The sequence below is a fragment of the Armigeres subalbatus genome, chromosome 3 (assembly GCF_024139115.2).
Source record: "Armigeres subalbatus isolate Guangzhou_Male chromosome 3, GZ_Asu_2, whole genome shotgun sequence".
Lineage (NCBI taxonomy): Eukaryota > Metazoa > Arthropoda > Insecta > Diptera > Culicidae > Armigeres > Armigeres subalbatus.
In genome coordinates, this window is record NC_085141.1 from 211,330,070 (window position 1) to 211,344,293 (window position 14,224).

A 14,224-nucleotide genomic window follows, 5' to 3' on the forward strand; every position below is an offset into this window, starting at 1 on the left:
CTATCATAAGTTCTAGCAATACTAGAACAAGAAATGAGCTAATGCTCGTTTCTATACTAATTAAGACTGTATCTTAATAATTCTATCCCTGTTGTAGTAGTGTATGTAAATTTATTGTCCACAGTTTCATAGATCATATCACATACCAATGTGAATCCAGACCTATGTTACTTTTATCCTCACCCTTCCTTACCATCAACGTCCAACTCCTGTGACATTCGTGGAGATGCAGAGGTGCTCTCGGTCTGTACTAACAACAAATGTCACACAAATATTCCTTCCCGATGATCATAATCTCGCAATGCGCACATTGATGATGTGAAACCAATCCCAGTCTCCATCTATTGGTTCCTTGTGCAACTTCGATCGTTCTGGTCAATCACGGAGTAGTAACTACGAATTGTATGGTCATCCTGCTCATGCTCTCGCATGCTCATTAGGCCTAAAGTGTTTTTTTGCCAAGCGACATGAAATCAAATGATTTTCGACCGAACAAGCCTTCCCCAAATTTGTCGAGAATTTTAGCAAAACTGCTGAATGAATGAAAAAACCCATTCAGCCGTTCTTTATAGGGGAAAGTGGGGACACAATATCACTTGAGTTACTTGATTCCCCTGTTTTAGTAAGAATCAAATTAGTTTTGTTCTAACGTATTATCAGTAAAGATAGTGTTTGGTTACCATGAGAAAATTATGTAACTTTTCCTAACATTGACTTATAAATCATTTTTTCACAGCACAAAGCAATAATATACAAAATGATGATGAACTTAAAAAAAGTGATTGAACTTGAACTCAAAAAAATCTTACAATATCACTTAGATAAATCTGCCCATGATCGCATATGTGTAACATTTGCATTTTATGGTTGATTTTGTAAATCGTTTGTCAATCCTCCCCGCAAACTCAACCATTTCCAACTTACCACAGATAGGCAAGATAGTAAAGCCTATTTAAAAGTTATTTAAAAAAAACATGTGCTGATAACAATGTCAACATTTCCTCACAATTCTATATGATATTCGGATTGTATGTTTGGGACACTTGACCCCTTATTAGTCATCCATACAAATAAAAATGCGAGAAAGTAAAAACAAATTGACGTATTTGAAAAGGGGGCGGTTTAAAAAAATATTTACCTTCGTAGAAGGAAACTCAAACATAAAAAAATATTGAAAAAATCTTGCTTCAATTTTAAGCACATGACTGTAATTAAAATGTATTTAAAATCGAAGTACCTGGTTGAGGTTCTGCAAAACCGCACCACGCGGTCTTTATGACTTTTTTTCGAGAAACGAAAACGGAAATCAATTCTTATCTATTCACGGGTACATTTTTGTTGTAGGATAGAGAACAATTTGTGGTCAATAAAATCTGATACCCGAAAACTAGGACAAATAATGGACACTTTTTTGTTCGCGCTTGGTGCGATTTAGCAGAGCTCCGGCCTCCTATAATAAAAAAAATCATTTACCTCCGACGAGCCAACAAAACTATCTCGGACAATCCAATCTTTCACCGGCAACCGTTCCCGTGCTCTCATAATCGGATCGATTTCCGGCGAATCCGCATACTGTTCAGCCCTTCTGCCAATCTGCTGTTGGATCGCATTCACTTCCACCGTTGATTGCTGCTGCTGTAACGAAGCAACAGGAGCAGCGCCGTCCAGCGGCAGCCGAATGCTGTTGACAATTTCCACGGTCGAATACTTCAGCGTCGAAAGCTGGACAGCAGGTGTACCCTCGACCATGTGGGGCACGTACACGATGTGAAGTCTGCAATTTAGAAAAAGGAAAGAAATGTGAAATATGACACATATAAATGACCATCAGCAACAATTTAAGGGGTATTTATTGTAACAGTGCCTTCAGGTTAAAATCCTGGTGCTGTGGGAATAATTGTATAATATTGCCATTTATTTTGGCTTGGTTTGCCAAACGGCTTTATTGCTTACTTGAAGTCGAGTCGATCGATTTGACACGGTGAAACATTATATTAAATATAATAAATATAATTTTCAAACTGTTTTGTAAAAACATTTTAGCAAGCTCTTTTAGTCGAATGTAAATTAATCAAATAGATGAAAAAAATGTTATTTAATTCAACATTAATCACCTAATTTAATTTCCAAACGATTGATACGGTCATGTTCATGGCTTCAATAAATTTGTTGGTACAAATTAACCTTCTGTCGCCCGTCTCAATTATCTTCCAAAAATAAATTCCCCCCGACCGAAGGATAAGCGATTTTCCCCTTAGCAGAAAGTAGCATTCCGTTTCCCTTTGAGCGATGATTTATAACTCTGCATTGGAGGTGTTTGGCTGCAAAAGGACGAGAATGACACATAATTTATTGTTGTCAATATTACATTCCTGGAAGTATTTGAGGGTGTTGCGTAACGGTACTTGCACTAGCCTCCTGAATTATGAATGATTTTTTTTCATTCTTTTTTTTCGGTTCCTTTACTATCGTAGAAAGCCCTTCGTAGATAACTAAAAGGTGCGATTTATTGTCAACTCATTCTGGTTACATATAGAGGGTTTAAAACGAATGATTTGTCGATATAATTTACAGCAACTGGTCCTCGTAAGGAGATGGTATCTCGAAGGACAGAGGATGGTGGGAAGAACGCGACTAAAGAAGACAAAAAAAGGTGCTCAGGGTCTTCAAATAACTTTCGAGTGTTATATTTCACCTATGAGATCAAATTCTGATGTAAGTCAGAGTTTAGTTGCGAATCGGACTCCATGTACATAAGGCTCATGGTGCTTGTTACAAAAGATAAACTTTCACAGGAAAGGCTTCTAAAAACTATAAGTTGCATCCTTTCGGAAATTCAAATTAACTAATTATTAGCCCGATCATTTAAATTTAATAAATTGATTTTGTGAAATTTTCATTGACGTCCGAGTTTTTAAACATTCGGACGTCAATAAAAACATGATTTTAGCTTTGAGAACAATATTGAGTTTCCAAAAGTTGAATCCTATTAACGATACGAAGAGGATAAAACTGTATGCAACCCTGCATAAAAAGCTATTATATCGTTTGGTTTCCATATTTACTTCCATTATTATAGGCCATGATCTCCAGTCTCTATTGATTGGTTTCAAAATAAGCTAAAATAATCATTCCAAAGCCATATAAATAAAGCACTCCTTAACAATATTCTTTGAAAACATCAATACCATCTGCTCTTAATAATTTGTCCATTAATTTCAAAGCTTTTTTTGTTTCAATGCAATTTCATAGCTATACTAGCTTTATGTACCCGGCCTTGCTCGGAATTGCCAGTTTGTTTCTCAGTTTTTTCACAATCAGAAAATGATAAAACCAATTGGTCAACAGGGTAATTGTGTTTCCTTATTGATACTTCATCATTTGAATAAAAGAAAGCTTTTGGAATCATTGACTGATTTTGAAGAAGAGATCATGAATTTGAATAGGCTTATTCCGGACGAACGTCTATTTCTAAAGAAGGAAAAACATTCACCGATGCCTTATTCCGGTTAAACGCACATTTTTAAAGAAGGGATCACACCCACCATTGTCATATTCCGGGCAAATGCCTACTTTTAAAGAAGCAATCATCCAGAAAGAAACACATTAATCATTGCTTCTCGCTGGGCAAACCATGATACCGATGACGTCATCTTCTCGGATATATGTATCGGGAAGTATCATTTTTGGCAAATATCATTTTCGTTAAAATCATCTTTGGTTAAATGTCATTACCTGTAAAATGTTATTGTAGAAGATTTGCCATTTTTTAGGAACTCGGGCAATTCGTTCTCGGAGCATTTTACAATGTCAAAGAACCTCGAATGAACCAAATATGTAGGATTTTAAATTAACTCGTTTTCTAAACAATACCCAACCCCAATAACCTCCCGCATTCCAAAAGTCCCTCCCTGCCTTTCTATAATAGTTTCCTTTGGGTAGAGAATACGTGTTTACAAATTTGGTTTGAATTCACCCATGCGATAAAAAGGTATACTAAACTGTTCGTTTAATGAATATACCCTCTCTCTAATTCAGCTATGACACTCCCACCCAGTCCGATAAAGTCTTCCTTAGACAGAGAATATAGGTTCCAAATTAGGTGGACATCGGTAAATGGGTTCAAAAGTTATGCTGAAATACACCCTCCACCTTCCAAAATAACCTATCAACACCCACTAAAATTGTTTCCTTAGGATACACAATATTTGATACAAATTTGGTTCAAATAGGTCATGGGGATCAAGACTTACATTGAATTGATCTATTGCTAAACAATACCCTTCTCCCTCTACCCTCCCTCTTTTCCAAAGAGCATCCCTAACCACACTAACGTCTTCTCCTTAACATGAAGAATGTGTGTTCCAAGTTTGGTTCAAATCGGCCAAGGTATTCAGAAGTTACACTGAGTTGATTGATACCTTAACAATATCCGTCCCCCCCTACCCTCCCCCTTTTTCCAAAAACATCTCTAACACACTATCGTCGTCTCCTAAAGATAAAGAATTTGTGTTCCAAATTTGGTTGAAATTGTCCAAGGGGTTCAGAATTTACATTGAGTTGATCGATAACTAAGTAATACCCCTCCCCGTATTTCCAAAGAGCATGCTTAACCTCCCTATCGTCGTCTCCTAAAGATAAAGAATTCTTGTTCCAAATTTGGTTGAAATCAGCCAAGGGGTTCAGAATTTGCACTGAGTTGATCGATAACTAAGCAATACACCTCCCCCACACCCTCCCCCCTTTTCAAAGCGCATGCTTAACTCCCCTATCGACATCTCCTAAAGATAAAGTATTTGTGTTCCAAAATTGGTTGAAATTGGCCAAGGGGTTCGGAATTTACACTGAGTTGATCGATAACTAAGCAATACCCCTCCCCCCATACCCTCCCCCTTTTCAAAGAAAATGCTTAACCTCCTATCGTCGTCTCCTAAAGATAAAGAATTTGTATTCCAAATTTGGTTGAAATCGGCCAAGGGGTTCAGAATTTACACTGAGTTGATCGATAACTAAGTAATACCCCTCCCCCCACACCCTCCCCCTTTTCCAAAGCGCATGCTTAACCCCCTATCGACATCTCCTAAAGATAAAGTATTTGTGTTCCAAATTTGGTTGAAATTGGCCAAGGGGTTCAGAATTTACATTGAGTTGATCGATAACTAAGTAATACACCTCCCCCCACACCCTCCCCCTTTTCCAAAGCGCATGATCAACTCCCCTATCGACATCTCCTAAAGATAAAGTATTTGTGTTCCAAATTTGGTTGAAATTGGCCAAGGGGTTCAGAATTTACACTGAGTTGATCGATAACTAAGCAATACCCCTCCCCCACACCCTCCCCCTTTTTCCAAAGAGCATGCTTAACCCCCCTATCGTCGTCTCCTTAAAATAAAGAATGTGTGTTCCAAATTTGGTTGAAATCGGTCAATGGGTTCAGAGGTTATGCTGGAACATACATACAAACATACATACAAACATACAAACATTAAGTTTTTATATATATAGATAGATAGATAGATAGATAGATAGATAGATAGATAGATAGATAGATAGATAGATAGATAGATAGATAGATAGATAGATAGATTCGATTCAAAATATCAATGACGATGAACCGGTAAAGCATACAACGAACTACCCTCTTCGGCTATTAGCACTGTTCATAACAATAAAATTTAAATTTGCATGACCAAATTGCTCGCTGGCGATTGCTTTCCAGATGCTGCATAGCAAAGAAAAGTTGGCAAACGGGGACAATAAAAGCAAATTCCAAAAAAAGCTGGGATTTTTTATGTGCCTGTAAATTTGAAGGTGACTACAACATTCTCTAAATGTATTTCCAATAAATCTGCATTACCGTCATTTTGCAGCAAATAATTTGGAATTTTCGAACACTTGACTCCGACGCATAAACCGAGCTTCAGAAAACGAAGGGAATTTTCTTCCATATTGTCTGTCAATAAACTCAAATAGAAATTTACATAAAGCAATAAATGCCCTCCGCTACCGTTCAAAAGGGGGAAAATTCCTACGCCAACGGTTATTCTTCATTGTTGGGACACTTGGTGGGCGAATGCCTGTAATAGAAGTCAAGTGCGTGGTGTATTGCAGTGCGGAATTTTTGCTTTTGCAGGATCGACGGATGTTCGCCTATCCATTCAGCAAGCTGATCGATTCGAAGAACTTTATGCTTTGATGAAACTGGATTTTCTCTCTTTCACACGTTTATCAGTCCGGGCGCAGCCAACACAAGACATCACGTTTCAACAGTCAAACACGTTTCAAGAACAGTCGATTCCGACCGAAAGGTTGGGGATGCATGCACTCAAATGGGGCACCCCTTTCCTCACCACTCCGAACCATTCACCTCATGTACAGTCAACATCGAATGCCACCGAAGGAGAGAAAGCTCCCGTATTGGTTCATATGAATATTATGCCCCACCCACGTGGTTGCCATTTTATCAGACTTCTTTGTAAGAATGCAAGTTTTGCACCAAAACCTGAGAATAGAAAATTGAATACACGTGCGGATGTGGCCAAATTTGTTCAAAATAAGTTGGCAACACTTCCACACCCACCCATCACCAAGGGCACCGCAACGGTTTAGTGCCGTGCTTCAACATTCTCAGTTTTCGAGCATGGCCAACCCCGACCGATAGACCGACAACGACGATGCCGACGATGATGGTGAAGATGCGTCCACGCGGGCGTGTTATGAATACCGAAGCGGAAAACGATCGATCGTGGTCACAGTCGTTCCGTTTTTGTACGGCACATAGCGAGACTTTGCCGCCTTCAGTTGGTGGTCAAACTTAGGTACCTCCAATGCAATGCAATGTAGGAGATTATGGTGGAAATGGAATTGATTCCAGTCAACGTCAGGTGTCCGGAGTCCGCTGAAATTGGTTGCGTTGAACGGTTTGATGAAATGGCAACAGTTGATGCGCCTCAAAATAAAGATGTCATGTGAGTCATTAATTTTATTAACTGTTTAAGGTAAATTGGGAGTGGATGTAATGCCTACATTTTTTGTCTTTTAATATAATTTAGCCCGTGTTTTCGAAGTGAGCTGCCATTGTTTTTAAGATGATGAGGTTTAAAAAATAGAAAAAAAATGATATCTAACACGTAAAAGTCTTTTTCTTAAAACTTTTCTGATCTCTTATTAATGACCAAGTATCCGTTTTAAGTAAAGTGTGACGTTTATAGATGCTTTATACAACCAATTGAAAGCTAGGGCTCAATACTATTCACACCTTACGTAGAGGCAGAAACGAAATCTGCATTTAGACTGGAACCAAGTGGGACATTGCTGCAGAGGCGGCGAAGCCTCAATAAAGAAATAAAATAAGTCGACCGACATCTAGCCTGGACATCGCTCAGGATGAAGATCTTTCAAGTCGACCATTTGCACCACCGAAGGTGTACATGACCCATAAGTAAGTAAGTAAGCTCAATACTATTGCGTAAATATTTCTTCCTGGAAGTATTGCCTAATTGTAGGGAAGTGCATCCTCAAAAAAAAATGTAATAGTGGATTAAATGGATTACAATTTTACGTGGAAGGTCGCTCGCATACACAAGTTTTTTCCTCTGCGTTGGTGAGACGCCTGTAAGAATGGTGTAATTGTGCATCGGATGGATTTTTTCCTCTTATGTTAGTGGGTAGCCGGCAAGAAGAATGGTGTAATAGTGAATTAGATGGATCACAATGTTGCATGGTGTGACGCCAGCATACACGATTTTCTTCTTCTGCGTCGATGGGATGGTCTAATGAAGAATTGTGTAATTGTGGAAAGGATGAATACCAATTCTGCGAAAAACGACGCCCGCATGGGTTTGTGGGATGTCTGCAATAAGAATGGTACGGGGAAGGGTCGTTTGGTCGGAACCCATCTGGCCGAAAGGGTCGTTTGGCCGAAAGGGTTATTTGGCCGAAAGGGTTATTTGGCCGAAAGGGTTATTTGGCCGAGAGAATCATTTGGCCAAAAGGGTCATTTGGCCGGAAAGGTCATTTGGCCAAAAGGGTCGTATGGTCGAAAGGGTCAATTGTCCGAAAGGGTAATTTGGCCGATAGCGTCATCTGACCAAAAAGGGACATTTGGCCGGAAGGGTTATTTGGCCGAGAGGATCATTTGGCCGAAAGGGTCATTTAGCCGAAAGGGTCATTTGGCCGAAAGGGTCGTTTGGCCGAAAGGGTCATTTGGCCGAATAAGACTTTAGGTCGAATAGGTCATTTTGCCGAACAAGACATTTGACAAAATAGGCCGAAACTGATTGAGGGTCGCGCCTTTGATTTCTTACATCCTACTTCAAATTTCCATCTTTTTCAATGACATCTTCAATTTTTGTGTCTGCTTATTTTTGTGGCTTTTGTGGCTGATACCCTAACAAGAAGAAACAATTGAACTGACGTAAGTTTAGCAAAACAGGTGTAAAGAATGGCTTTTTGATCACATGAAAAATATCACTGTCCGGAGTCCGGACCCGGGGGATAGCTACCCAGTCAACAGAAGATCGTATATGATGTCACATAAGATGCTAAAGTGGAGGCCATATAGGTACTTCTCCATATAATATGTGCGTATATCGCCTCCACTTTAGCATCTTATGTAGCATCATATACGATTTTGTGTTGACTGGGTGCCGGATACAAATTTAAATTTTGCGCCACAGTTACATCATATATCTGACAAATCATGATGATTATTCAAAATATGGCTCTTATTGACCGTCTCCACATAATCAGAATACATTCGATTGATTTTAATATTGTTGATTCAAACCTTCTAAAGTGAGGCGAAACATGCAAATTTTTTGAATTTTTGTTGAATTTCAAATTTTGTTCAAAGTTTACAACTTGTGAATGATTCCATGCAGGTAGACGACTTTTCGATAGCTTTCTTTAGTACAACATACGATGGTATAGAAACCTCGTTTTGAGTAGTGCGCCGATTGAATATTTTCCGGCGGCGGCATGATAGATCATTTTCATCTATCGGCGGCGGCGTCACGCCGTTCATGATCGGCGGCGAAAATTTTCAGGATTTTTTTCAGAAGTCAACATGTTCCTCAGGAATTTATTTTTTCATCAAGTTCGATGGGAAGTTCATTAGGAAATTCATCTGAAAATTTTTCCTCATATTTCTTCGCACATTCTCCAGGAATACGTCCGAAAGTTTCTCCAGAATTTCGTCCAGGAGTTCCTCCATGATTTTGTCCGGAGGATTCTCCAGGATTTCGTCCGGAAGCTCCTACAGGGTTTCTTCTGGAAGTTCCTTTAGGATTTCGTCCGAAAATTCCTCCGAAAATTCATCCAAAAATATATCATAAAAATCTTCGGTTGTTCCTAAAGGATTTCATCTGAAAGTTCCTCCAGGACTTTGTTCGAAAGTTCCTCCAGGATTTCGTCTGGAACTTCCTTAAAGATTTCGATGGAAGTTCCTTTAGGATTTCTTCCGAAAGTTTCTCCAAGATGTCGTTCGGAAGTTTCTTCAGGATTTCGTCCGGAAGCTCGTTCAGGATTTCTCCGGAAGTTCATCCAGGATTTCATTCGGAAGTTCCTTCAGGATTTCGTCCGAAAGTTCCTCCTCCTGGATTTCGTCTGGAAGTTCCTCCTGGATTTCGTCCAAAAGTTTCTCCATTATTTCATTCGGAAGTTCCTTCAGAATTTCTTCCGGAAGTTCCTTCAGAATTTCTTCTAGAAGTTCCTTTTTGGATTTTGTCCAGAGTTCCTCCAGGATTTCGTCCGGAAGTTTCTCCAAGATTTCATCTGGAAGCTCCTCTAGGAATTCCTCCGGAAGTTCCTCTAGGACAGCGGTTCTCAACCTAGGGTACATGTACCCCCTGGGGTACCTTCGCTGACCCCAGGGGGTACCTCGGAGGAAATTGCGTAATGGCGGACGAATTACAATTCTAATTAAAAAAAAACTATTGGTATAATTTTAATAATTGTATAAATTTATATTCCAAGACTTTAAATTGAACATAATTTGCATAGCAATTAGTAAATTAAAACATATCGAACCATGTCCACCACAGCCAACACAGTGTATGAAAGACCGTGGGACAAAAGATCAAAGATATCTTCAAAAACAATGTACTTATAAACTTCTTAACTAAAATATTAAATTTGAAGGTTCAGAAGCCTTGAGGCATAAGGCTTTTTTTTCAAAAAGAAATCTTGGTAGCTTATCTTCATATTCGTAAATCTTCATCTACGCGGTTCGAAAGCATCCTTCCAAGCAAAATAATTGAAATATTAAATTTGAAGGTTAGGATTAAGGCTTTTATAAAAAAAAAAATGTTGGAAGCCTTCTTCTACGCGGTTCAAAAGCCTCATTGCAAGACCCCTTCAAGAGACTTGGAAACCTCCTTTCGAGGGGCTCAGAATTCTTCTTTCAGCCAGCCCCTTTTCAGGTGGTTCGGAATCCTCTTTTCGAAAGGGTCGGAAGCTCCCTTTCAAGTTGCTCGGAAACTTCCTTTAAAGGGGTCCGAATTCTATCTTCGAGAAGCTTGGAAGCCTATTTTTAAAAGGCTCAGCATCGTCATTTCAAAAGGCTCGAAATTTCCCTTTCATTAGCCTCGAAAGCCTCCTTTTAAGCGGTCCCCCTTAAGAGGGGCTCCAAATTCTTTCAGCCAATCCCCACAAGTGGTTCGGATGCCTATTTTCAAAATGGTCGGAAACCCAGTTTCAGGAGGCTCAGAAGCCCCTTTTTCAAGGGGCTCAGAAGCCCACTTTCAAGAGACTCGGAAACCCCCTTTCGAGTGATTCGTAAACTTCCTTTCGAAGGGCTCGGAATTCTTCCTTGGAGAAGCTTGGAAGCCTAAGGCTAAGCAACGTTATTTTAAGATGCTCAATGCCTCCTTTCAAGAGACTCAAAAAGCGAATTCTTCTTTCAGTCAGCCCCCTTTGAAGTGATTCGGAAGCCTCTTTTCGGAAGCCCCCTTTCAAAACAGATAGGAAGCCCTCATTCAAGAGGCTCAGATGCCCTTTTTTAAGAGGGTCACAATCCCCCTTTTTCCAGATGGTTTGAAGCCCTCTTTCAAAAGACGCAGAAGCCCCCTTTAAAAAGGCTCGGAAGCCCACTATCAAGTGGCTCAGAAACCCAATCAAGGGGCTCGGGTTTCTTTGTTCAAGTAGCTTGGAAGCCTATTTTCAAAAGGCTCAGCAACGGCTGAAAACCACCTTTCGAAGGGGCTTAGAATTCTTCTTTCAGTCAGGCCCCCTTCAAGTGGTTTGAAAGCCTCTTTATAAAAGGGTCGGAAGTCTTCTTTCAATAGGCTCAGAAGCTCACTTTCAAGGGCTTGGAAACCCCCTTTCAACTGGCTGAAAAACTTCCTTTAGAGGGGCTCGGAATTCTTCCTTAGAGAAGCTTAGAAGCCTGCTTTAAAAAGGCTCAGAAATGTCATTTCAAGATGCCCTAAGCCTCATTTCAAGAGGCTGGAAAGACCCTTTTTCATGAGGCTCGGAACCCTCCTTTTAAGGGGCTTAGAATCCGCCATTCGAGGGGCTCGGAATCCTTTTAGCCAACCATCACGAGTAGCTCGGAAGCCGCTGTTCAAAGGGGTCGGAAGCCCAGTTTCAAGATGCTCAGAAGCCCCCTTTCAAGTGTCTCGGAATTTTCCTTTCGAGTGGCTCGGAATTCTTCTTTCAAGAAGTCAACTTTCAAACGGCTCAGCAACGTCATTTCAAGATCCTCAAAGCCTCCTTTTGAAAGGCTCGGAAACTCCCTTTTATTCTTTCGGAATTATTCTTTCAAAAGGCTTGGAAACCTACTTTCAAAAGGGTCAGAAACTTCATTTCAAGCTGCTCAAAAGTCTCTTTTCAATCGGTTCGAAAGCACTCTATGAGATAATCTTATGAGTTACGGTTATTAAAATAGAGGGTACCTCAATGAATACAAACACATGAAAGGGTACCTCTCAAGAAAAAGGTTGAGAACCGCTGCTCTAGGATTTGGTTATGAAGTTCCTCCTTGATTTTGTCAGGAATTTCCATCAGGATTTCGTCCGGAAGTTCCTCAATGACTTCTTTCGGAACTTCCTTCAGGATTTCTTCCGGATGTCTCTCCAGAAATTCCAGCAGAAGTTTCTCCACGAAATTCATACAGAAGTTCCTCTAAGTATTCTTCCAGGTATTCCAACAAAATTGAAGAAGATTCTCCAGAAATTCCTTCTTCAGGGAGGAATGTCCACAAATTTTTCCTCAGGGAATCTCCTGAAGTTCTCTCTGGGGTTCCTCCATGAAATGTCCAACTTATCGACCCGAAATGTAGGTATGAAGATTACCGGCAGAGAACTAAGGCAATAAACCGTGATTTGTAGAGCGAGAATAAAATAGACTTCTGTCTTCTTTAAGGTGTCAGATACGAATGACCATAATCATTTATTTCATTATCGACGAGACCTTTGTCTCTCAGATCGTCTGTTTAGACAATCGTATATGCTTCGCTACTGTTTAACGAATTCCGATTCAGCATTACACTTTAAACGCTACTTATAAACAAAAAAATCCTTTTCTCTGGCACGCTAACTTTGGATACCTCAGTCCTTCCCCTTTTGGAAGCTTCAAATTCAAAGTACATATAATTCATTTCTTTAAAAATATTTTACGAATAACATTCCATTTGATTTGAAAACAATTTCACACGTTTCGAGTCGGTGTTTCTATCGCTAACATAACTACTTTGGATAAACAAAATCACTGTCGCAAATCACTGGGACCTAAGTCCGGCAAACTATCTAATTCATAGGGCCATTCTATCCTTCTCTTTCTGCTGCCGCGTATTCGTTTGCCACCGGCTGTCGCCGGACCAGACGGATGTTGGACTTTTCGTGGGATTTACCACCTTTAGACACGCGAAGCTGACCCCGATGCGCCATGATTTGCACGCTTCCAGTTTGAATCAGAACCACTGTGCAGCCTTTGCCGACCCAAGCTATGGACTGGCCGTGTTCTTCGCCAGTTAGCAACACGCAAACGTCAATTAACGCCGAGAATTCGCAACCCTAATCGCAAACACCTACTCTGGACCTCATCGGAAATGCGTCGACGGGAATTACCGAACTTCCGGACACTGGCAGATAGCCTTAGCAGGATGGCAACCAACCGTAGAGTTCACCGGATTCAGTGTCGCAATGATGACCAAACTTGGATACCTAGTGTTCACACAATTCAATAAATTCCCAACGCCGTGGTTATTTTTTATTTTTTTCTCCGGCGGCAGCGATTGTAAACCGAAAAACGAAAAAACCTCAACGTACTGGTCGTGTAATGAACTGATGGTCGCTCCTGCTGTACAAATGGCGTCCTTCTACAGCAAGCGTCAGGTAGTCAGCTGAGATGAAAACTTGAAACTTCACACTAATTTTCTGCACTAACACTCCGATTCACACTCGTCGCCAGCTGAAATGTCCAACTTATCGACCCGAAATGTAGGTATGAAGATTACCGGCAGAGAACAAAGGGAATAAACCGTGATTTGTAGAGCGAGAATAAAATAGACTTCTGTGTTCTTTAAGGTGTCAGATACGAATGACCATAATCATTTATTTCATTATCGACGAGACCTTCGTCTCTCAGATCGTCTGTTTAGACAATCGTATATGCTTCGCTACCGTTTAACGGATTCCGATTCAGCATTACAATTTAAACGCTAACTTTGGATACCTCACTTCAGAAACTCCGCTGAGAATTCTTCCTAAATTACTCCGAGAACTCTTTTTTGAGTCTCACATAGAATTTCTAACGCAACTCCCAACCACCCGACAATAGGACAGCCCCATATAAAGGTGTGGCCAAAACTATCAAAAGGCCAATTTTCGATTTGGGCGAGTAAAATGTGATGAATACACAGCTTATAACCTAAATTTCTATAATCAACACGGTTTTTATTTTTTAGATTTTTTAGGGAGGGGTGGGAGCGTTCAAACTAGCCCCTCCTAGAAATTATATTTTTACGTTTTTTGGGAAAACGGACAGCATTTCCATATTTTCGTCTCAAAACTAACATATTTATATATCGTTACAAAGCTCTTAAACAGATCTATGCAATAGGCTTGATAATGTAATAATAGCTCCGTCCAGAATTTAGTTTTTAGTAGTTTTGTAAAAGCATATTTTATGCAATATTTAACGAACAAAACAGTTTGGTACCCCGCAATACCCCGCAGTAAAACATCATGCACTACACTATTGAACTCTTAAGCTTTGAGGACCA

General features: G+C 40.0%; 1 protein-coding gene across 1 annotated transcript in view; it reads right to left on the reverse strand.

Annotated features, from left to right (window-relative positions):
- Positions 1 to 14,224, reverse strand: part of LOC134224883 (zinc finger protein ZFP2-like) — a 54,449-nt gene that overhangs the window by 13,322 nt on the left and 26,903 nt on the right. The window contains exon 2 of the mRNA XM_062704523.1: positions 1,474 to 1,774. Within this exon, the coding sequence (XP_062560507.1) occupies positions 1,474 to 1,774 (301 nt within the window). The remainder of the gene's footprint in view (positions 1 to 1,473; positions 1,775 to 14,224) is intronic.